Source organism: Phocoena sinus, chromosome 15, assembly GCF_008692025.1.
Source record: "Phocoena sinus isolate mPhoSin1 chromosome 15, mPhoSin1.pri, whole genome shotgun sequence".
Classification (NCBI taxonomy): domain Eukaryota; kingdom Metazoa; phylum Chordata; class Mammalia; order Artiodactyla; family Phocoenidae; genus Phocoena; species Phocoena sinus.
This window is the reverse complement of record NC_045777.1, coordinates 51,425,960-51,448,007: the sequence shown is the minus strand read 5'-3', so window position 1 is coordinate 51,448,007 and position 22,048 is coordinate 51,425,960. Positions and strand designations below refer to the sequence as shown.

Genomic DNA, 22,048 nt, shown 5'->3' with positions numbered 1-22,048 from the left:
ACTGGGTGTTTTGTTTTAATTGAGGTGAAACTCACATTACATGAAAGTAACCATTTTTAACTGAACAATTCAGTGGCACTTAGTACCTTCACAGTTGTGCAAACACCACTTCTATCTAGTTTCAGAATATTTCCATCATCCCCAAAGAACCCCATCTCCCCCACCGCCAGTTAAGCACTCACTCGCCATCCCCCCACCCCACCTCCCCTCAGCCCCTGGCAACCAGTAATCTGCTTTCTGTCTCTATGGATTTACCTTTTCTGGACATTTCATATAAATGAAATCCTACAACAGACCTTTTGTGTCTGGCTTTTTTCACTGGGCATAACATTTTCAAGGTTCATCCAGGTTGTAGCCTGTGTCAGTACTTCGTTCCTTTTTATGGCTGAATAATATTCCATTGTGTGGATGGACCCCATTTTATTTATCCATTCATCTGTTCATTGATGGAAACTTGAGTTGTTTCCACTCCTTAGCTATTACAAATGAAATTTTCTGTACAAGTATCTCTTTGAGTACACGTTTTAATTTTTCTTGGGTATATACTAGGAGTGGAATTGCTGCATCGTGTGGTAATTCCATGTTTAACTTTTCGAGGAACCGCCAAACTATGCTGAGCGTTTTACCCACATTCTGCATTGGGTCCTCGCAATAACCCTGCCAAGGAGGAACCACCCCCTATTTTGGAGGCAAGAAAACTGAGGCTCAGAGACGTAGAGTCATGTATCCAAGGGCACATGGCTAGAACATGGCAGAACCCATCCTGCTGGGCTCATCCCTCCCCTGATCTCCCCCCTTCTGGCTGAGGTGACTACTTCCCAGGCAACCTCCGCACCTCATACATCCTCTTCATCTTCCTCTCTACGTAGAGGAGCTCCCCAGGGCAGCTCCACCAGGCTCAGAGGCAGCTCTGGGGAGTGGCAGTTGGATATGTGGACTTGGAAGCCTGGGAGAGGAATAGCCCTGTGAACCCTAGCACCTGAAGGATGTCCGGAGCAGGATAAACCCTGAGAGCCTGAGAGCGAGAGAGAGAGGTGAGAGCAAAGGAGGGCTGGAAGACTCAGCCAGATGTCTGTGGGGTATCTGTGGCCCAGGGGGGCAAGTCCGGAGCTGGATAAACCCTGAGAGCCTGAGAGCGGGAGAGAGAGGTGAGAGCAAAGGAGGGCTGGAAGACTCAGCCAGATGTCTGTGGGGTATCTGTGGCCCAGGGGGGCAAGTCCTGAGCTGTCTGCCTTTTTGTGGGGACTCTGGGTGGAGGGCTGCACATGTCCCATGCCTATGGGTAACTGAGAGATCAGGCCAGGCTCCATGCCCAGCCTGAGCAGCCCCAGCATCTCTGCTGGGCAGGAAGGGGAGATAGGACCATGGTTGTTGATCCCTTCTTATGTACCAAGCATCAGCTGAGCACTTTACAGAGGTGGCATCTTTGAGAAGATGGAAACCTTGGCAGCTATCATGCTTCATGCTCCCAGCAGCCCGTGAGGAGGGTACATTCGTCATCCCCAGTTTATACTTAAGGGGCTGGGCATCAGGGCTCTGGGGGGCTGGGAGGGGTACCAGGGAGTCCCTGAGCGGGCGCACAGCTGGTGGACAGGAGCAGGGGTTGCGCTGCTGCCAGGGGAAGGGGGAGGTTGCTGTGCAGCTGGGAAGGGGGCCAGCCCAGGCTGCAGTGAAGCAGCAGCCAGCTCTACTCCAGGCTGAGCCTCAGCAATTCTGCTGGCTCAGCGGCCCCTCCTCCTGGGATCGTCCTCGGAGGCCTGACTTCCTGGAGGGCTGCCCAAGTCCCACGCCTCTGCATCCTCATACCCCCAGCCAGAGTAGATGGCCTGCTGTGCTGCCCCCGTCCCCAGGCTGGGGAACCCCAGGAAGATTCACATCTCTGTTTCCAGATGGACCCTCCCATCAGCCTTGGACTGCAGGCAGAGCTGCTGACCCATTTTCCAGATGAGGCAGCTGAGCTTAGGGAGCTTGTCCCAGGTTCACTGGGCTGGTGGGTAGCGGGTCTAGAACTCCTGACTCCTCCTAGAGCGTTAGCCTCACTTACCAGGATGAATCTAGTAGACTCTGTACAGCTTTCTTCCCAGGTCTGTCCTCCAGAAGGTGGACCCCACAGTAAGTTGCCCAAGCCTAGGTCTGAGGAGTGACTAAGGGCTACCTGCTTGTTGGGTAGAGTTGGAGCTGGAGCTGGAAGTGGGCAGAGAACGGAGGTGAGGCAGCTGGAGGCAGGGGCCAGTTCATTTCCCAGAGCTATGCGATAATTCAAAACTAGAACTTGGCCTTTCAGTTCATGATGAAGGTGTATTTGTCAAGGTAGGATGACAGAATATATTTTATTTAATACATTATTAGCATGATTTATAACATTTGAATACTTAGACATTTGGTGTGTGGGCCTCTGTTTGTACTCTTGCCCCAGGCCCTGAAAACGTTAGGCTCAGGCCAGAGTGGTTTGCCTTAGCCAGCCAAAACATGAAAATAACGGTAAGGATAATAACGATCTTTTTTTTTTTTTGTAGTGTTTCCTGTGTGCTAGGCACACTGCTTGGCTCTGCAGACACGAAGATGAATAAAATGCAGCTGCTACCCAGATGGCCCAGGTAGGAAGGCCCAAGAATATCACAATATCCACAGAAGCTATTTGCTGAGAACTTACTAAGTTCTGTGAGGTGCTTTATGAATAGCATCACAGTTAATCCTCAAATAATCTACTGGGAGGTATCATTCCCCCATTTTATGGAGGGGGAACTGAGACCCAGAAAGACAAAGTGACTGGAAAAACAAACCTGGTAAGAGGCAGATCTGGGACAAATGAAGAGGCCAATGTGGGTTCAAATCTCAGACTCATGACCTGGAGACTCTGGGACCTCAGGTGAGTCACTTGGCTTTTCTGAGCCTCACTTTCTTCATTTGTAAAAAGGGCACAGTAAGTCCAAGCTCATCTATGAAGTGACCAGCATGGTGCCTGACCCAGCAGGTGCCCAGGAATTGGTCACCATAAAGGGTGGGGGGAAGGGCCCTTGTGTTTAGGGACCCCTGTGGGAGCCCAGCACAGTGGGAGACATAGGCTTGCTCCCTAAATTTCACAAAAAAGCCCACGGAGGGGACCGACCAGCTGTCCAGATCAGGGACTCCCAGTGCCTGCTGCTTGCCCTCCTCTACACTCTGGCCACCTTCTTCCTGGACCAGCTTGATGGCCTGGGCCATAGGGAGATGGGGGGGTGTCCAGCCATCATATGTGTGAACCTTCCCAAGGTTCTAACAACTTTGCCTGGTTGGGGTGATGATATGCCCCTCCCTGCAAATGAGGAAACTGAACCTGAGCCAGGACACAGACCCCAACCAGTCTGTCTCTAGAATGCTGCAGCCATGACAAGGTGAAGACCGGAGGCTAAGACCCAGGAGGTCAGAAGGGAGAGACCTCTGGATGTGTGGGGGGTGGGTGGGGGGAGGGTGAGTGTCAAGCAGAACAGTTCCCTGTGGGGCTGCCAGAATTTGTGCCTGGAGGCTGGGGTTAAGCAGGCTTCTGTGGAGTTCAGACTGCTGCTGGGCAGGGCTGTGACCCCATTGGTGCTGCGAATGGGGGGACTGAAACCCCCTGGGTGGTAGACCTGAAGAGTTACACCCCAGTTGGTGCTGGGGATGGGGGAGCCGAGCCCCTCTTAGTGTAAGTGTGAGGGGCTGAACCCCAGTTGGTGCTGGGCAGGTGCACTGAGGTTGGGGTTCGACTGAGGAGGGGGCGGTGGGGGGTCGCCTAGCATTGTTTGTGGAGAGAGCCAGAGGCTGCAGGGCATGAAGGTTCAGTTGCGGGAGGGGGAGGTAGGGTTCCCTGACACCTAATTCATTATTGGGAGATTCCTCTTCACAGTCCTTCGACACCTCCCACGGGAACCACGGGCCAGAAATGTCTGACAGCCCCCGGCGGGCCGGCTTCTGTGCCGCCGATGCCCGGGTATCTATCTCCATGCCCAGGTCCCCGCCCGCCCACTGCCTGAGTCCCTCCCCCCGTGGGTCCCGCAGCCTCTGGAAGCCTCTCTCAGGCTCTGCCTGGCGCCGCCGCCGACTCGGGGCTCAGTGTCCGGCCCCCCGGCGGCTGCTGTCCCTAGCCCCTGGCGGTCGCCGGGGCCGCGGGGGGTCCGCAGAGGCCCGGCCTGAGCCGCGCGTCCCGCACGTGGGGAGGGGGCGTCTCGGGAGGACGGGTCCTAATGTAGGGGCGGAGCCAAGGAGTCGGGCGCGCGGCCGGCGCGGGCGCACCGAGGTCAGCGGGCGCGGAAGGGGGACCCAGGCGTCCGGGAGGCGGCGCCAGGTGCCGCGCCCCCGCCCAGCTCCCGCCGCCGCCGGCCCCCGCCCCGCTCCCGCCGCCGCCGGCCCCCGCCCCCGGGCCGCCCCCCGCCCGTGACGCGCTCCCCGCCCCCTCCGCGCTGGGAGACCAAGACCGAGCCGGAGCCCGAGGACAGCGAGGGCCGCGGGCGGCGGAGGAGGCTGCGGGGGAGGGAGGAGGATGCGGCGGGTGCCGTGGGGCCGCCGCCGCCTCTGAGCCGCGCCGAGCGCACGGAGCTCAGCCGCGTCGCTGCGGCCCCGGTCGCGCCATGGGGAAGGAGCAGGAACTGGTGCAGGCAGTGAAGGCGGAGGACGTGGGGACCGCGCAGAGGCTGCTGCAGAGGCCGCGGCCCGGAAAGGCCAGTGAGTGCGGGGGGTACGGGGGGCGCGGGGAGCGGGCGCGAGCCGCGGCGCGCCCCGGGGCCGTCTCCAGCGCCGAGCCCCCCACCCCGCCCGGTGCAGGGCGGGGAGAGGGATGCTGTCGGGTCCCCGGGGGCGGGGCGGGGCCAGCAGCGCCCAGACCCTCCGTCTGCGCCCCCCGCTGCCAGCACTGAAGGAGGGGCTGCATCGAGTGCCAGGCCGTCACCTGAGCCCCCCAGCGGGCACCTGGCGGCACCCACCTTCCAGGCCGCAGGCATTCGCATCCCTCTCTCCTGCCTCCGTTCCCTCCCTTCCCGGGCTGCGGGCTGACAGCTGGAGGTCTCTTCTGGGCCTTTAAAGGGCGAGGCGGATTCCCCCCCCCCCCCCACGCCATGGAGAGAGGGAGGGGCCTCTTGCAGTAAGGGGAGACTACAGGGCTGACAGTCTCTGTCAGACCCCCTCCCCGCCCCATGTTTAATAACATGCTTAGCAGGAAGGGGGGGTGGCAGGACCATGCTGGGGGTGTGGCTGCCCAGGCATGGCCGGCTGGGGGCCATTTACTGAAGGGGGAGCAGAGGCCCAAGGTCGCCCAGCCCAGGGCAGGCTGAGTTCGAGGCAGGTGCAGACCCTGGTCCTCTCTGGCTTCCCTGCTGGAAAATGAGACTGGGGGGGGGAGGGGGTCTCCCACTGGCCATCCTGAGCTTGTTCTGTGGGGGTCCCAGGGGATGGTTGGAAGCTTGGTGCCCTGATCCCAGCACTCATCCCAGCTCAGCCTGGAGCCTCCCCCGGGGACCCTGGAGATGGATGGATGGGCGTGTGGACCAGCCGCGTGTGTGACTGCGCACGTATGGCCGTGTCAGTGTGTCAGGGCACCTGTGCGGGCGTGGGCAGGGCTCTGCTGGGTAGCAGGTGGGGTCTGGGTGCCCCGACTCCCCATGCCAACCCCTGGGACTGTATGTAAGCCAGGGAGGTACCCTCCCATCTCTCCAGGGGAGATGCTGAGAACTGAGACAGTCTCTGGGGCAGGTGGGGGTAGGTCCTTGAGCCCCAGGAGGACTCCTCCCACTGCAGCCCCTGCCTGGCTGCTACTATCTGCTCTGTGCAATTAGAGAGCTGCACATCTGTGCCTCGCAAGAACACATACACAGGTGGGCCCTGCCTTCCACAGCGGAGGCCCAGGGATAGTCTGCCAGTTAGGGCTGGCTTCAGGGCCTCAGGGTTCAGAAAGGGAGGGCTTTCAGGCAGAGGCAACCTTAGCTGAGCCTCAAAAGCGGCTCAGGGATTGAGAGGTGGAAGGCAAGGCAAAGTCTTCCACCTAGTGGCCATCGACCTTGGGCACAGGCATCTCCAGTCTCTGGGCTTCAGTCTCCTCATCTGTAGGATGGGGACGTTTGTGGTCCCTGCCTCGTAGCATTGTTGTAAGAACAGCGAGTACACGCATGAAGCCCAGGCACTTAGTAAGTGCTCCGGAAGTGCTAACTGTGGCCATTTCCTAGACGGCCCAGGGCGGTGCGCCAAGGAAGTGGGGGGCATCAGATTTGGGGACTCCTCCCCCCTTCTACTCTGGCCATCTGGGGGAGGTGTGGGGACCTTTACCTCTACCTGTGTCTCCGCCTAGATCTCTGCATTTGACCCTGCATGGCCTGGTCTCCGGGTAGGAGAGACACCTGCCCTGGCACCCGAATCTGGGCTCTCTGACTCACAGGGGCGGGCATAATAAATCAGATGGAGAAATCCCTCCATGAATTAGCTCGGTTGTCATGGCAACACTGGCCTGCTTTGGAGTAAGATGTATTTTGATTCAGCAAAGTACAGCTGGAGTTTGGGCCATGGGGTAGGGGGCATCCAGCGGTGTTCCCTGCGGCCCCCAACTCCAGAGGTGTTCCCACGATTCTTGTTTCCACAGTCTCCTCCCTGTGCTGACACCTTCCCTTCACCCCACACCCCAGTGACACCCCAGGCTCTGTCAGCACCCCTATCCTGCCTGAAGGGAGCCTCCACTTACAGGCACAGGCACCGTCACCCTTAGCAATCATCCTTGAAGTGAAGAAGAGACTGCCAGGGAGAGAAAATACTGGGGTGGAGGTTGGCCTTCTGGGGTGTGGGCAGACACCCTGCCCTTCCTTCGGGCCCAACCTCCCCTTTCTTCCATTTCACTGAAGACTACGGCCAGCGCTCCTGTGCTCACTCACCTTGGCCCACTAAGAGTTCCCTTCCAGCGTCTGGCTCAGAGCTGCCTGCCCTGGGGGATTTGAGAGGGTGCCTTTCTATGCTGGAGGCCACAGGGCTCAGCCAGTCTGAGGTGGGAGCAGAGGAGGCCAAGACCACGTCCCTGTAGGAGACAGATGTGGCTCTGTGGAGGTGGCTTGTGGGTGGCTTCCGTGTTTGGAGGAGCATCTTGGCAGAGGGGTGGAGGGAGGCCACAAGGGTAGAGTGGAAAAGGGTCTGGGGTGGGCTCCCCCCAGGGCCTCTGCAGCTGGAGTTTGGAGGTGACTTCAAAGGTAGGAGTAGTATCAGGCGAGCAGTTAGAGGGCTGGGGTGATAGGAGACCAGAGAGCCCAAGTCATGGGGGCGGTCAGGGGCAAGGCATATGCGCTATGACTGGTGGCAATCTGTAGGACTTAGTGCCCTTGTGGAAAAGGGAAAGGGGCTCCTGGGGCCTTCAGCTTATCCCCACTTTCCCTCCTCTCTCCCACCTACCCAGGCCCCTGAAGCCGTGCTCTGCTCCAGCTTCATTCAGGGCACCTGTCTCCATGAGGTGCAGCCCCCCAGCCCCAGGCAGGCTGCAGTTCTGGGACCTTCCCGGGTGTCCAGTGTCCCCATGGGAATTGGGGGTGCTTCAAGACCTCAAGCCCCCTTTCATCCAATTCCAGCACTTTTTCTCTTTGAAGAGACCAGTGGCCGGAAGGGGGGCGGGGAAGATGACCTTAGCAAGATGCTCCTTCTCCTGTGGGGAGTGATCCCCTTCTGGATGGAGACACCCTCTCCCCACTGGTGTCTGTGTCACTTCCTGGGCCTCAACCTCCAGCCCCTCTGAGATTTCAGCACCTGCAGTGGTGACTGGGCAAGCAGGTGGGCCTGGCCTCGGGCGCCACTCAGAGCACCTGGCTCCGTAGCTGCCTGGGCACCCTGGCTGCAGGAGGGAGGAGAGCGAGCTGGCCTGGGAAGTCTTGTGGGGAGAAGCTGAGAACTGGCTACATGGGAACTAAGAAGGGTGGGGGGCAGCAGACATTAGAGTTGGGGGGCAGAGCCTTTTGGTAGGGGAATGTGCTGAGGGTGGGCTTGCGCAAGGCAGGGGTGCTTGGGGACAGCGATGCCTGGGCTCCCTTCAGCTTCACGACAAGGGACCGTGGCAGGCCCGGCCGCATAATCCACAGAGCTCAGCGCAAAATGAAAATGGTGGGGGGGTGACTTGTCCAAAAAAATAATAGGCCTTCCCTGGTAGTCCAGTGGTTAAGACTCCACGCTTCCACTGCAGAGGGCACGGGTTCAATCCCTGGTCAGGGAAGTTCCGCATGCCACAAGATGGGGCCAAAAAAAAACCCCCAAAACAAACAAAATAACAATCTTGCGACAGCAGAGCATCCAGCCAGGTGTGGGGCTCTTCTGAGTGGTTGCACAGGTGACACACTTGAAGCCGGCTCTGGCAGGTGGACAAAGTGTGTGGGATTAGGGTACAGTTCAGTCACCAGTTACTGAGCACTGTGTGTGCACCTGGTAGTGTTTTAGCCAGCAAGGATACGGCAGTGAGCAAAATAGATAAAAACCATTGTCATCTTGGAGCCTGTAATTTAGTGATGGAGATGGACAATAAACAAGATAAATGGTAGTATGAGGGCTAAAGAGAAAAATACAACAGACACGAGATGGGAAGGGGATTACCATTTTCTTTATTATTTATTATTTATTTTTTGGCCACACCACACAGCTTGCAGGATCTTAGTTCCCCAACCAGGGACTGAACCTGGGCCATGGCAGTGAAAGTGCCGAGTCCTAACCACTGGACCACCAGGAAACTCCCAGGGGATTACCATTTTAGATGGGGGAGGAGGCTTTGACAAGCAGGTCTTGGATAGAGACCTGAAGGACATGAAGAGGGAATAATGGGAATAATTGAGGGAAGAATGGCTCACACACACACACACACAGAGCATGTGCAAAGGCCCTGTGGCAGGGGAGACAGGTGTGTTGGAGTGCCATCAAGGAGGCTCAGGTGGCTGGAACAGGGGTGAGGAGGAAGTCGAAGTGAAAGGAGGGCTGCATCATACAGGGCTATTGTCCGGCTTTGGCCTCCAACCCCATTGAGACAGGAGCAATGGGACCGGACCCATGTTCTAACAGGGTCCCCCTGACCTCAGTGGGTATGGAGGATGGACTGGAGGGGGCAGGGTGGAAATGGGGATGCCAGGGGGAGGTGATGGCAGTGGTCCTTCGAGGGATGCTGGCCTGGCCCAGAGTGGTGATGATGGTGCTGGTGAGAAAGGGTAGGATTCCAGGTGTGCTTTGAAACTGTCTTGAAAGTAGAGCCAACAGGATTGACCGATGGAGAAGTTATAAGGGCTCAAGAAAGGACCCAGGGCTGCCTCCAAGGTTTTGCCCTGGACCACCACGGGGAAGGAGGGGTGGCACTGCTGCCAACTTAGACAGCCGTTAGCATCAGCCAAGTGTCTGAGGCGGGGGGAGGGGCAGGGGAGTGGAGATGCCTCTTGTCCTGGAGCCTCAGCTCTTCGGCTCTTCACCGGAGAAGCCCCTCACTGGGGAGGGTGGGGTGGGATTCCTATAGGGCTAGTATTAGGAACTGCCACGTGCTGAGCTGACTCTGTGTCAGACCCTTCATGTGTTGTCTGGAGGCGCCCTTAGGCCTGTGAGGCTGGCCCTGTTAGACCCTTCGAGCTCACAGCCAAGGCCTCAGGGCTAGTAAGGGGCAGAGGGAGGATTTGAATTCAGGCCCGTCTGACTTTGTGGGCCATTGGGGGACCCACACCCTATATCCAAAAGCTGAGAACTGAGGCCGGAGCAGCCGGGGCTGCTGTGGGTCACAGAGCAGGCCCTGCAGCAGCCCCTCTGTGACTTGACTCCCTCAGCCCCCTGCCCCCATCCCTGTCCTGAGCCTGGACAAAGGGGCTTCTGTCCTGCCAGCCCCTCCCTCACAGAGTGACTGACCCACAAATGGTTTATGTAACCGTGGCCCAGACAGGCAGGGGATTGGCCCGAGTCCGGCTGGACCTGAGCCCACGGGGAGGGCATCGGTGGGCTCCCCTCCTCTGGCAGGCGGCTGGTGGAGGCCAGGACTGGGGACGCCCCGGGAGGAGACTGGGACCCCCAAGGGAGGGCTGGAGCCCCTTGGGCTTCAGGCGGGCTGACCCTAGGGCCTGTGCATGCCCCCATAGATGAGGGGGCCATTGTAATGTTGTTGCTTGGAGGCACTGGCCCACTTGCCTGCCTCCCCATCCTGCCCTGCCAAATGGGGCTCATCTACACAGGCCAGGCCCAGGGCTGGGAGTTGGGGGAGGCTGAACCCTGGAAATGCAGATCTTCCCCAGAGATACCCCCATTTCCGGGTGTTCCAGCCTTCCTGGGCCACCCCCGGCCCCATCTGGGTCCTTCTGAGAGACAGATTGGGCTGGCTCTCTCCCTCCCACCATTGGCAGGTGCTCAGCCAGCGTCTCAAGGGAGGGGGGTTCATGTGCACATGTGTGCGCCTGTGTGGGTGTACAGCCCTGGCTTCTGTTCCCAGACAGGGACAGGGCCTATGAACCTCCCAACGTCTTAGTTCAGTGGGAAACCAAGGGCCAAAAGCTGGTACCTGATGCTGAGTGCTGGAAACAGGGTTGAATGAATGAACGTTTCTAGACTAAAGACCTAGATAGCTTTGGCTCTGAGCCTGCCAGGGAGCTAGCCAGCCGCTCTCTGCCTGCTCTCTGTCTAGAGGGGGCTGGGACCCAGGTAGGCCTCAGTAGGGGCTGGACGGAGCCCCCCTCACCATGTCTCCTTCCCACCCCAGAGCTCCTGGGCTCCACCAAGAAGATCAATGTCAATTTCCAAGACCCAGATGGGTGAGTTCTCAGCCCGGGGAGATGTCAGTCTGGTATGGGGGTCAAGGACTCCTGGGGAAGGCAGGTTGCCCGGCTCCTTGCCCATACATGTCTGTCACCTGTCCCAGCTTTTCTGCCCTGCACCACGCAGCCCTGAATGGCAACACGGAATTGATCACCCTGCTGCTGGAGGCCCAGGCTGCTGTGGACATCAAGGACAACAAAGGCAAGGCCTGTCAGGGACCTCAGAGCCAGAGGCAGGGGGTCAAGATCAAAATTGGGGTCCCTGGAGGCCAGGATGGCCCCTCAACTGAGGTCTCAGCCCCGGGTCTTGGTCTGGGTTGAGGCAGGTTCTCATGGGATCAGCGTCCTAGAAGTCAGGGTTGGGTTCAGGGTCAGGGGCTAGCTCCCAACCGCCCCCTTGCCCCCAGGCATGCGGCCACTACACTATGCAGCCTGGCAGGGCCGGAAGGAGCCCATGAAGCTGGTGCTGAAGGCGGGCTCAGCGGTGAATGTTCCATCTGATGAGGGCCACATCCCCCTGCACTTGGCGGCCCAGCATGGTCACTACGACGTGGTAAGGACCACCTCAAGGGTGACAGGGTGCCTGGGGCAGAATGAGCCCGACGGATGCATTGGGCCTGACCACACCCTGTGGTCCCTGCAGTCTGAGATGCTGCTCCAGCACCAGTCCAACCCGTGCATGGTGGACAACTCGGGGAAGACGCCCCTGGACCTTGCCTGTGAGTTCGGCCGCGTTGGGGTAAGTCTCCCCAGGGAGCTGAGTGGGACTCCAACTTCTTCTCCTGGGGTGGGAGTGGGAGACAAACTGCAGCTCCCCACCCCATTCCTGGGCCCCCCTACTCTGACCCCTCCTTCCAGGTGGTCCAGCTGCTCCTGAGCAGCAACATGTGTGCGGCCTTGCTAGAGCCCCGGCCAGGGGACACAACCAACCCCAATGGCACCAGCCCCCTGCACCTGGCAGCCAAGAACGGCCACATCGACATCATCAGGTATGGCCATGGGGAGGGGGCGGGGTAAGGGGCACCCAGCCTTGGGGTTCCTGCTTCTGGCTTGGCAATAAGACAGGAGCAGCCAGGGAGCCGTGGGGATGTGGTGAGGTCTCTGGATACGAAGGATGCCCCAAGCCGCCCACATAAAGGATGTACTGGAGTGGGGTGGGGAGTGGTCTTCTATAGCCCCACAGCCTGTGCCACTTGCTGGGTGACCTTGAGGAGACTCTTAACTTCTCTGAGCCTCAGTTTCCTCATCCTTAAAGTAGGCATCGCAGCACTGCCTACACTAGGATGAGACGAGATAAGAGTGTGAAGGGTTAACACAGGGAGGGGTTGTCGGGGATGTGGGACAGGGTTAGCTCATCCTCAGCCCCCAGGAACTGGAACCCGGCTTGGGGGTGCTGGGGCAGAGGGCTCTCTGTGCAGGGCCCTGCCTGCTCCTCCTACCTCCCTGTCAGACTCCTCCTCCAAGCTGGCATTGACATTAACCGCCAGACCAAGTCCGGCACGGCCCTGCACGAGGCCGCACTCTGTGGGAAGACGGAAGTGGTTCGGCTGCTGCTCGATGTGAGTTAGGGGCCAGAGGGAGCTGGGGTCAGGTGGGGGTGTAGGGGGCTCCTGAGAGTCCTCACCCTCTGGCACATACAGAACGGGATCAATGCCCACGTGAGGAACACTTACAGCCAGACAGCCCTGGACATCGTGCACCAATTCACCACCTCCCAGGCCAGCAAGGAGATCAAGCAGCTGCTGCGAGGTGGGCCCAGGCGGGGCAGGGGGGCAGGGCTGGGGCCTGGGCCAGGCCGGCTCACAGGACTGGGGGGTCTGCCACCTCCTGTGTCCCCAGAGGCCTCGGCAGCCCTGCAGGTCCGGGCAACCAAGGATTATTGCAACAATTACGACCTGACCAGCCTCAACGTGAAAGCCGGGGACATTATCACAGTAAGGATGGCCTGGGGCTGCTGGAACAGGGATGAATGGGACCTGGGATGCTCCCCGCAACACCTGGCAGCAACTGGGGGGTATGAGCAGGAGGCCAAGGCCACCTACCCACTTGACATGGAGGGGTGTCTCCCTGAGCGTGCTCCTCGCACCATATCTGACCAGGTCCTCGAGCAGCATCCAGACGGCCGGTGGAAGGGCTGTATCCATGACAACAGGACAGGCAATGACCGTGTGGGCTACTTCCCTTCCTCCCTGGGCGAGGCCATCGTCAAGCGAGCAGGCAAGTCCCACCTGGGGATGGGCTCGTGGGCCAGAAGGAAGCAGGTGCACGGCGTTTTGGGTGGTAGGGCAAGGATTGTCAGCTGTAGTCATTGCTAGGTGTGGGGTCCAGAGTGTGTCTTGCCAGCTGTCTCCTCATCAGCGTCCCCAGACCCACTCCTTCATGTATTCAACAGACATTGCATGCCAGGCACTAGGAATAGATGGACATCATTCTTGCTCCCAAGGAGCTTGCCCTCGGGGAGGGAGGGAAGGGAACAGTAAAATAAATGTGGAAGGAAACGTACCAACCAGTGACACAGAGATTGCAGATGGAGACCCACGTTAGACAAGTGCGGACAGAGAAGGCCCTGAGAAGTGGGAGGGGCTGGCCACAGGCAGAGCATTCCAGGCAGCAGGAACCACACATGCAAAGGCACTGAAGCAGGACAGAGTGTGACTGTGTAAGGGTCCAAAGGAGCCCAGTGTGGCTGACTTGGTGACAGAGAAGGAGGGGGCGCAGGATGAGGCCATAGGGCCATGGAATGGCTTCAGATGGTGGACTGGTGTGATTGGTTTACCCCACAGAGAGGATATGGAGATTGACAGGCCGGGTGAGAGGGCAGAGGGGGGCCAGTTAGGAGGTGTGGCCAATCCACCCAAGGTCATCTAGTTCCCTGGGGTGAGGAGCCTGGACCCAGGCTCCTGGGGGCCTCCTCCCTCCCCCTGCTCCCCAGGCACAGAGGGGTTTGCACTCTCCTGCAATTCCCTACTCCCACCTACAGGACCACAGGATAGCCTGGCCTGCGCCCCTCTCTACCATGCTCTCCTGCTCTCAAATGTCCAAGGTTGGGAAGGGCCTTCTGAGGGTCGCTCAGCTCCTCGAACACAGGGCAGGAGGAGGCTGTACTGACCCCCCAGGCACGTGTGTGTCCAGCCTCTGCTCTGCGCAGACTTGGGGGCCAGGCCAGGGAATGCCCCAGGCCTGGGCCAGTCCAGGATTCAGGGAGACTGTGCTTGGCCAGCAGGTTCCCGAGCAGGTGCCGAACCAAGCCCACCCCAGGGATGCAGCTCAGCAGGGCCCTCTGCACCCCCCGAGGAGATCTGGGTGCTGAGGAAGCCATTTGCAGGTAGGTGGGGGCCTCTGGAGGGTGGTGGTGGTGGCACTTCTGCAAGGCAGCACCTGGGCTCTGCAGGGCTGGCACTAGCTGATGCTGCTCCCTCCTGCTGGCAGGCGGGGACCGCAGTGGCAGCTTGAGCAGCGTGGCCAGTGGCAGTGGCCGGAGCAGCGGGGGCCACACCCTGCACGCAGGCTCTGAAGGGGTCAAGGTAGGTGGGTTGGTGGCAGGACCGGGATGGCCTGTGTCTAGAGCAGCACTGGCCAGCCAGCCTGTCTGGGTTGCAGCTCCTGGCCACGGTGCTCTCCCAGAAGTCTGTCTCCGACTCCAGCCCCGGGGACAGCCCTGTCAAGCCTCCGGAGGGCTCTTCAGGTAAGAGCAAGGACAGCACTGCTGGCCTGGCCGGGAGGTGGCCCACAGGCAGCCATTGCCCCACCATACCCTCTCGTCCCCAGGTGCCACCCGGTCCCAGACTCCAGTGACCCATGCCGGGCAGGTCTATGGGGAGCAGCCATCCAAAAAGCTGGAGACAGCATCGGAGGGCAAGGTACAAGGCCTGGGCCGGCTGCAGGTGGGGGGGCACCCAGGGCAGCCTGCCTGGCTTGGCCACAGCACGGCCAGGGCCCTTGACAGGCTGGGTCCGTCCTTCTGTTGGTCTGTCAGTCTGTGTGTGTAGCTGTTGTCTCTTGTACACGCTGTGCGTGTAAGCTAGTGTGTCTAGGAAGTGTGACACGGGTGTGAGGTGAGTGGGGGCGTGTTTGGCTGGTGTGATTGTGATGCGGGCACATGTGCACGTGTGTGTGTGTGTGGAATGGCATGGGTGTGAGTCAAGCCAAGGCGTGTATGTGGGTGAGACAAGTCCTGTGTGCATGCACCTGCGTGCTAGGGCGGCATGAGCTGCTGGCTGAGTCCTCCTGCATTCCTCTGGGTAGAGCCCACCTTCTGCGGTGTAGAGGGGAAGCACTAAATTGCCCCGCCTGAGGCCCCATTCCCAGAGCCCCTCACACGGGGCCACACTGCAGGGTGTCTCTGGTCCAGGAATGGGGGGGACGGTCAGGGAGGCCTGTGATGTGGACAGCAGCTGGACCCTCCTGGTGGAGATCACAGAAGGAGGCCGAGGTGCTGGACAGTGCTCAAGACAGCGGCACCCAGGACCACAGAACGAGGAGGAGCACCCGGGCCAGGCTGCCGGGGCCTGGCTGCAGACGGCCCAGCGGACAGCAGATTGCACTGCGTGGTCTTCAGCTGAGCAGAGAAGGAGGCGCCGCGGTGGCTGGGGTGCATGCCTGGCGGGGGAGCAGGCGGGCAAGCCTGTAGCGGGTGCCTTGTGTCTTCCAGGGCGCCGAGGCTGTCAGCCAGTGGCTTGCCACGTTCCAGCTGCAGCTCTACGCCCCCAACTTCATCAGTGCCGGCTATGACCTGCCCACCATCAGCCGCATGACCCCTGAGGTGAGCTGCCCGAAGGCTATCTACCAGCTGACCCAGAGATGGGCCCCCAGCTTCTGCTAATGGGCCTCTCCTCCACCTAGGACCTCACGGCCATCGGGGTCACCAAGCCAGGCCACCGGAAGAAGATCACTGCAGAGATCAGCGGCCTGAGCATCCCCGACTGGCTGCCTGAGCACAAACCCGTAAGGCCCCCTGCACCCCAGTGGCCAGTCCCAGGTTGGGCAAACAGACAGACAGACAGCCTGCCTCCCTGGCTACAGCCCACCCCTGCCCTCCGGGGAGTCCAGAGAGAGGAGAGCAGAGGATGACCTCTGTTTGTCCGTCAGGGGCACTGGGGCCCGCCTCCCTGGGGCAGGGGCAGGGACAGTGGTGACCACCTCTGAGGGCTGTCAGGGCAAGGGGAGCCTGAAGCCTGGAGAGTCCCCATCTCCACTGTGTGTTCCACACTCAGGCAGCCACACAGGGACACCGGAGCCACCCGGCACACCATAGCACTGCCCATCACACGCCCACCCAGACACTGCAGGGGGCCATGGGGATGGGACGTGCTTGCACACACCCAGGCACATGTATGGGGAAGACGCTTGTGCGTGCTTCGGGTACCCAGCACGCGTGTGCTAAATACATTCAAGGCGCCCACTGGTGACTGCACACACTGGCTGACAGCCACACCAGCCGCAGCCCGTGCTGTCACGAACGGGCACTCTGTGGTGGGACAGGCTCTGGGCTGGGAGAAGATGGGCCCGGGGCCTGTCACATCCATGCTGCCTCTCTGGGCCTTGCGCTGTGCTTTGGGCTCCCACCCGTCTGTGAGGGAGATGCCATGGCCGCTGAGAGCCCCAGGGCTGTCGGTTGGTGACAGGTGGGTTTGTGCTCATCCACTCTGCCTCACCCCACTCAGTCAGCGGCTCAGGGGTCCTCCCAGCCAGCACGTCCGGGTCCCAGGGGCTTCACTTTTCTTGTGTACCCAAGGAGGTGACCGAGTGTCCTGTGTTGGTGCATGAGTGACATCCAGCTGGGAGTGTGGACGGGTGAATGCCATTCAGGGAGCCACCGGTGGTTCTGGGTGAAGACCATCACAGATACTTGCCAGGCGTGTGACGAGGCTGTGTGACATGTGCCTGATGCTGGTGGGGAAGTGGTGAGAGAGCGTGAGCGTGACTCAGAGGGGTGTCAGTGCCCGTGGATGGCTGGGATGCAGGGTGTGTGTATACACGTATCTGGTCGGTGGTGCTGTGTGTCTGTGTCCATGACGTGTGTGGTGTGTCCATGTGGATGCTGTCCCCATGGCTGCCTGGGCAGGTGAGGAAGCGCATTCTTCCGCCAGAAGCGCATTCTTCCCCCTCCCCCAAAGGGTATCCTGAGGAGAGAGTCGCCCCTCTGTGTGTGTTTGCATATGTTCGCAAGTGTGTGTAAGCTGGCCTTGGGCTCCTGTCAAGGCTGCACTGTCTCCAAAGCTGACGCCTTGGGCCTGTCTGTTTGTCCTTCCGTCTCTCTGTGCCAGGCTGGCCCGGTGCCCTCTCCTCTGACAGCTCTGAGTAATAGGCAGGGTGTGGGCAGCCAGCTCGGGCTGCCCTCTGTGTCCCCTGCTCCGTAGGCTAACCTGGCCATGTGGCTGTCAATGATTGGCCTGGCTCAGTACTACAAGGTGCTGGTGGACAACGGCTACGAGAACATCGACTTCATCACCGACATCACCTGGGAAGACCTGCAGGAGATCGGCATCACCAAGCTGGGTGAGGCCCCACCCCGCCCCCACTGCCTCCTGGTCCCCGCCACCCTCCCTGGCCTGACCTGCCCCCCGTCCCACTCAGGACACCAGAAGAAGTTGATGCTGGCAGTGAGGAAACTGGCAGAGCTGCAGAAGGCAGAGTACGCCAAGTATGAGGGGGGACCCCTGCGCCGGAAGGTACCACAGTCACTTGAAGTGATGGCCATCGAGTCGCCACCCCCACCCGAGCCTGCCCCGGCTGACTGCCAGTCTCCTAAGATGACCACCTTCCAGGACAGTGAGCTCAGCGGTGAGCTGCAGGCTGCCCTGACGGGCCCGGCTGAAGGGGCTGCCGCTGCCGCTGCCCCTACTGAGAAGCCCTCCAACCACCTGCCGCCCACCCCAAGGGCCTCCATGCGGCAGGAGCCCAGCCTGGGTGGGCGGGCACGGCACATGAGCAGTTCTCAGGAGCTGCTGGGCGACGGGCCCCCAGGGCCTGGCAGCCCCATGTCACGAAGCCAGGAGTACCTGCTGGAGGAGGGGCCGGCCCCGGGTACCTCCCCCAAGGAGGCCCGGCCCAGCCGCCACGGCCACAGCGTCAAGCGGGCCAGTGTGCCCCCAGTGCCTGGCAAGCCGCGGCAGGTCCTTCCACCAGGTACCAGCCACTTCACGCCCCCCCAGACTCCCACAAAAGCCCGGCCAGGCTCCCCGCAAGCCCTGGGGGGGCCTCATGGCCCAGCCCCAGCCACAGCCAAGGTGAAGCCCACCCCACAGCTGCTGCCACCAATGGAGCGACCCATGTCACCTCGCTCGCTGCCTCAGTCACCCACACACCGTGGCTTTGCCTACGTGCTGCCCCAACCTGTGGAGAGCGAGGCAGGGCCGGCTGCTCCGGGGCCTGCGCCTGCGGCCATGCCCGCGCCTGTGCCCACGCTGTGCCTGCCCCCTGAGGCCGACATGGAGTCAGGGCGGCCCAAGAAGCGCGCCCACAGCCTGAATCGCTATGCGGCGTCTGACAGCGAGCCGGAGCGGGACGAGCTGCTGGTGCCTGCCACAGCGGGGCCCTACGCCACAGTCCAGCGGCGCGTGGGCCGCAGCCACTCGGTGCGGGCACCTGCTGGCGCTGACAAGAACGTCAACCGCAGCCAGTCGTTCGCTGTGCGGCCGCGAAAGAAGGGCCCCCCCCCACCCCCGCCCAAGCGCTCCAGCTCATCCATGGCCAGTGCCAACCTGGCTGATGAGTCAGTGCCAGATGCGGAGACTGAGGTGGCTGGGGCTGAGGACGGCCGGCTGGGGGTCCGGGCACAGCGCCGACGGGCTAGTGACCTGGCTGGCAGTGTGGACACAGGAAGCGCTGGCAGCGTGAAGAGCATTGCAGCCATGCTTGAGCTGTCATCCATTGGGGGTGGGGGCCGGGCAGCCCGCAGGCCCCCTGAGGGCCATCCCATGCTTCGCCCTGCCAGCCCAGAGCCAGGCCGGGTGGCAACGGTGTTGTCCTCGGTGAAGCACAAGGAGGCCATTGGGCCTGACGGCGAGGTGGTGAACCGGCGCCGCACACTGAGTGGGCCTGTCACAGGACTTCTGGCCACTGCTCGCCGGGGTCCGGGAGAGCCAGGGGGGCCTGCAGATCACGGCCACTTTGTGGAAGATGGCGCTACCCGGCAGCGGCCTCGAGGTCCAGCCAAGGGTGAAGCGGGTGTGGAGGGCCCACCACTGGCCAGGGTGGAGGCCAGTGCCACGCTCAAGAGGCGCATCCGAGCCAAGCAGAGCCAGCAGGAGAATGTCAAGTTCATCCTCACTGAGTCTGACACGGTCAAGCGCCGGCCCAAGGCCAAGGAGAGGGAGGCAGGTCCCGAGCCTCCCCTACCACTGCTGTCCGTGTACCAGAATGGAACAGGCACTGTGCGCCGCCGTCCGGCCTCTGAGCAGGCTGGGCCCCCAGAGCTGCCCCCACCACCGCCACCCGCTGAGCCCCCGCCCTCTGACCTGTTGCACCTGCCCCCGCTGCCCCCGCCAGACAGTGATGCCCGGAAGCCGGCCAAGCCACCTGTCTCTCCCAAGCCCATTCTGGCTCAGCCCGTGCCCAAGATCCAGGGCTCACCCACACCTGCCTCCAAGAAGGTGCCACTGCCAGGTCCTGGCAGCCCAGGTAGGTTGCAGGGAGCCAGCTGGGGAAGGGCCCTCCTCCAGCTCCCCATGCCATGGTTTGAGGGGTTTTCCACTTCTTGGATTTGATGAAGGCCAGGTGGAGTGGGGTGGGAAAGTATCCTCAGACCCTCTCGTCCATCCACCCACTGGACCACTTCACCAATGAGAGCTGAGACAAGGGTGGATGATCCTTACATTCCTCAGCGAAGGAGACACAGAAACCCATGAATAGCAGCACCTGTGGAAGGAGGACAGGCCACGATGCTGGAAGGCTAAGGGAGGATTCTTACCTGGCTGTAAAATGACCCAAGCACAGGAGGGAGGGGAGAGGCTTCCAGGCAGAAGGATCAGAGGTGCAAAGGCCCTGTGGCATTCAAGCAACGGAAGGGCCAGTGTCTGAAACAGGCCACGCCTGGAGGGGAATGGAGGTGGGGGACGGACCAGGCGGGGTTTGGAAGCAGTGACCCAAGCAGGCCTGCACAGGGAAGCGCGCCCCCTGGCAGCCTCAGGGAGGCCGGGGGCAGTGCAAAGGGCGTTATCTCTAATCCCGGGTTCGAGGCAGGGCGCTTGGGCAGGGCTTATGCCGGGATGGGCAGCGCGCGCGCCGCGCTGACCTCCCACCCCGGTGCGACTCTCCTCTTCCCCGCAGAGGTGAAGCGTGCCCACGGCACGCCGCCACCTGTGTCTCCCAAGCCACCACCACCGCCCACGGCGCCCAAGCCGGCCAAGGCAGCGGCGGGGCTGCAGTCGGGCAGCGCCAGCCCGTCGCCCTCGCCGGCACGCCAGCCGCCTGCTGCCCTCACCAAGCCCGCCAGCACGCCACCCTCGCTGAGTGCCAGCCCGGCCAGGCCCCCGTCCCCCGGTGTGCCCGCGCTGCACGTGCCCGCCAAGCCGCCGCGCGCTGCTGCAGCGGCAGCCGGGCCCCCCGCCGCGCCCGACGGCGCCTCGCCGGGGGACAGCGCCAGGCAAAAGCTTGAGGAGACAAGCGCGTGCCTGGCGGCGGCGCTGCAAGCCGTAGAAGAGAAGATCCGGCAGGAGGACGCGCAAGGCTCGCGGTAGGTGCAGGACCCGGTCCGGCGTGGGCGTAGGTGGGGAGCTGTGCGCCCCCGCGGCAGGTGCACACCTGAAGGCTGCCCTGCGAGAGCGGGGCCGAGTCGCGCCGGGCCCGAGTTGCGCCGGGCACGGCCTGGCGTGGGCGGGCTCTACGAGCTGCCCCAGCCCCCGACAGAGGCTACTGTGAGTAGGCCGGGAGCGGAGCGGGGCAGATGTGGGGAGTGCGTGGACTGATCCGGCCCCGCCCCTGAATGCGGGGGCGTGGCCTCCGCGAGGGGCGGGACTTTGCGCTGAATGGGCGGGACATGGGGGCTGGAAGTTCTGCGCCAACCCAGCCAGTTCACGCTGCGCCCGCCCCCAGCCCCTCGGCCGCCGAGAAGAGCACCGGCAGCATCCTGGACGACATTGGCAGCATGTTTGACGACCTGGCCGACCAGCTGGACGCCATGCTGGAGTGACGCGGCCGCCCAAGTTCGGCCCACCCGCGCCGCCTGGGCTCCGGCCCGCACAGACCTTTACCTCAGGATGGGTACCTCTGGGGGCGGCGCGAGCGGGCAGGGCGGTGGACCAAGGGGGAGGGGCGCAGGGGGCAGTCCGCTAGGCAGCCGCGGGCACGAGGCGGGGGTGGGCCGTTCTGTCCAGCCCCCGCACAAGCACAACTCCTGCCCCTGGGCCCAGCTTGGAGGACTGCCTGGTTGGTGGACCCAAGGGCTCTGGGCAGATGCTGCTGCCTTGTGGGTGCCCTTCCTTATCTGCTGCTCCCTGTGCAATAACTGCTGGGCCACCTGCCCACCCACCACCAGGCTCTGCCCGCTGTGGGTGGAGGAGGGGAAACTCCTGAACCCCCTGCCCTGAGTCCAGGTTGGGTCCACCCTGGGAGGCAGCGGGAGGGGGGCAGCTGCTGTAGCCCCCTCCCCAATCTGTGGCAGAGCACAGGCCTATGCCCAGCACAGAACTGCCCATTGGGGACCTCTGCCAGCCACTCCAGCGCAGCACAAGGGGCTGGGGTTGGGCCCCCTGCCCCACTGCACCCCCCTCCCTAAATATAAGCTATCGAAGAGTATTAATTTATTGGGAATAAGCTGAGGCAGATTTCCCCAGAGAAACAAAAAGGTATAACTTTAACAAATATATATTTAAAGAAAGAAGAAATATTATTGATTCTATAGAAAACCATTTACCAACTGCAAGGACGCTGGAGTCCAGCTCAAGACAAAAGCTGTTAGAGGCCCCGGCCATCTGTCTGTGTATCCTTCCCTCCCTCTGTCCAGGAGTGGCCAGACCCCCGGGCCCAGTAGCACAAACAGGAGGCTGGGGTCTGGGGGAGGGGTCTGTGCTCCGCCAGGGCCCTCCCTCTGCTCGCTCTCCTAACTTCTCTGCATCTGAAGAACTTGAAGGATGTGCCTTGCTCGCCGCTGGGCTGTGTCATCCACGCCGTGGAGACAGTGGGGAGGGCTCTGCCTCTCCCATGGGTGCTGGTGTTAGGGTGCATCTGGGCTTCAGGGGAGCTGTGTGCACAGCGTGGTGAACGTGGGCGCGTCAGTTGGGTGACAGCAGTGGGTGCAGGGCATGCATGCCAGGCTGCGTGTGGTGCGTGTGAGGGTGTGTCCAACCCTCCCTCCTTGGGGCCCTGAGCTG

General features: G+C 61.5%; 1 protein-coding gene across 3 annotated transcripts; it reads left to right on the top strand.

Moving 5' to 3' along the window:
• Nucleotides 1–4,495: 4,495 nt before the first annotated feature.
• Nucleotides 4,496–21,359, top strand: CASKIN1 (CASK interacting protein 1). Of its 3 annotated transcripts, XM_032603980.1 has the most exons (20): nt 4,496–4,680; nt 10,682–10,733; nt 10,841–10,938; nt 11,144–11,289; nt 11,380–11,475; nt 11,595–11,725; nt 12,187–12,295; nt 12,377–12,485; nt 12,576–12,670; nt 12,836–12,953; nt 13,960–14,061; nt 14,166–14,260; nt 14,337–14,421; nt 14,505–14,596; nt 15,388–15,498; nt 15,579–15,680; nt 17,096–17,234; nt 17,313–19,358; nt 20,007–20,412; nt 20,772–21,359. In XM_032603980.1, exons 1-20 carry the CDS (start codon nt 4,587–4,589, stop codon nt 20,866–20,868), a joined length of 4,323 nt encoding a protein of 1,440 aa, XP_032459871.1. In that variant the 5' UTR covers nt 4,496–4,586; the 3' UTR covers nt 20,869–21,359. The 3 variants fall into 3 exon arrangements, with proteins under 3 accessions (XP_032459871.1, XP_032459873.1, XP_032459872.1); XM_032603982.1 differs by lacking the exons at nt 15,388–15,498; nt 15,579–15,680; XM_032603981.1 differs by lacking the exons at nt 15,388–15,498; nt 15,579–15,680 and having other exon boundaries at nt 11,144–11,475; nt 12,377–12,670.
• The last annotated feature ends 689 nt before the right edge of the window (nt 21,360–22,048 follow it).

Coding starts and splice junctions, on each gene's coding strand:
- CASKIN1 (XM_032603980.1), top strand. CDS start 4,587: ATGGGGAAGGAGCAGGAACTGGTGCAGGCAGTGAAGGCGGAGGACGTG. Junction 15,681..17,095: donor GGCTGCCTGAGCACAAACCC/GTAAGGCCCCCT, acceptor CCTGCTCCGTAG/GCTAACCTGGCCATGTGGCT. Junction 17,235..17,312: donor GATCGGCATCACCAAGCTGG/GTGAGGCCCCAC, acceptor CGTCCCACTCAG/GACACCAGAAGAAGTTGATG.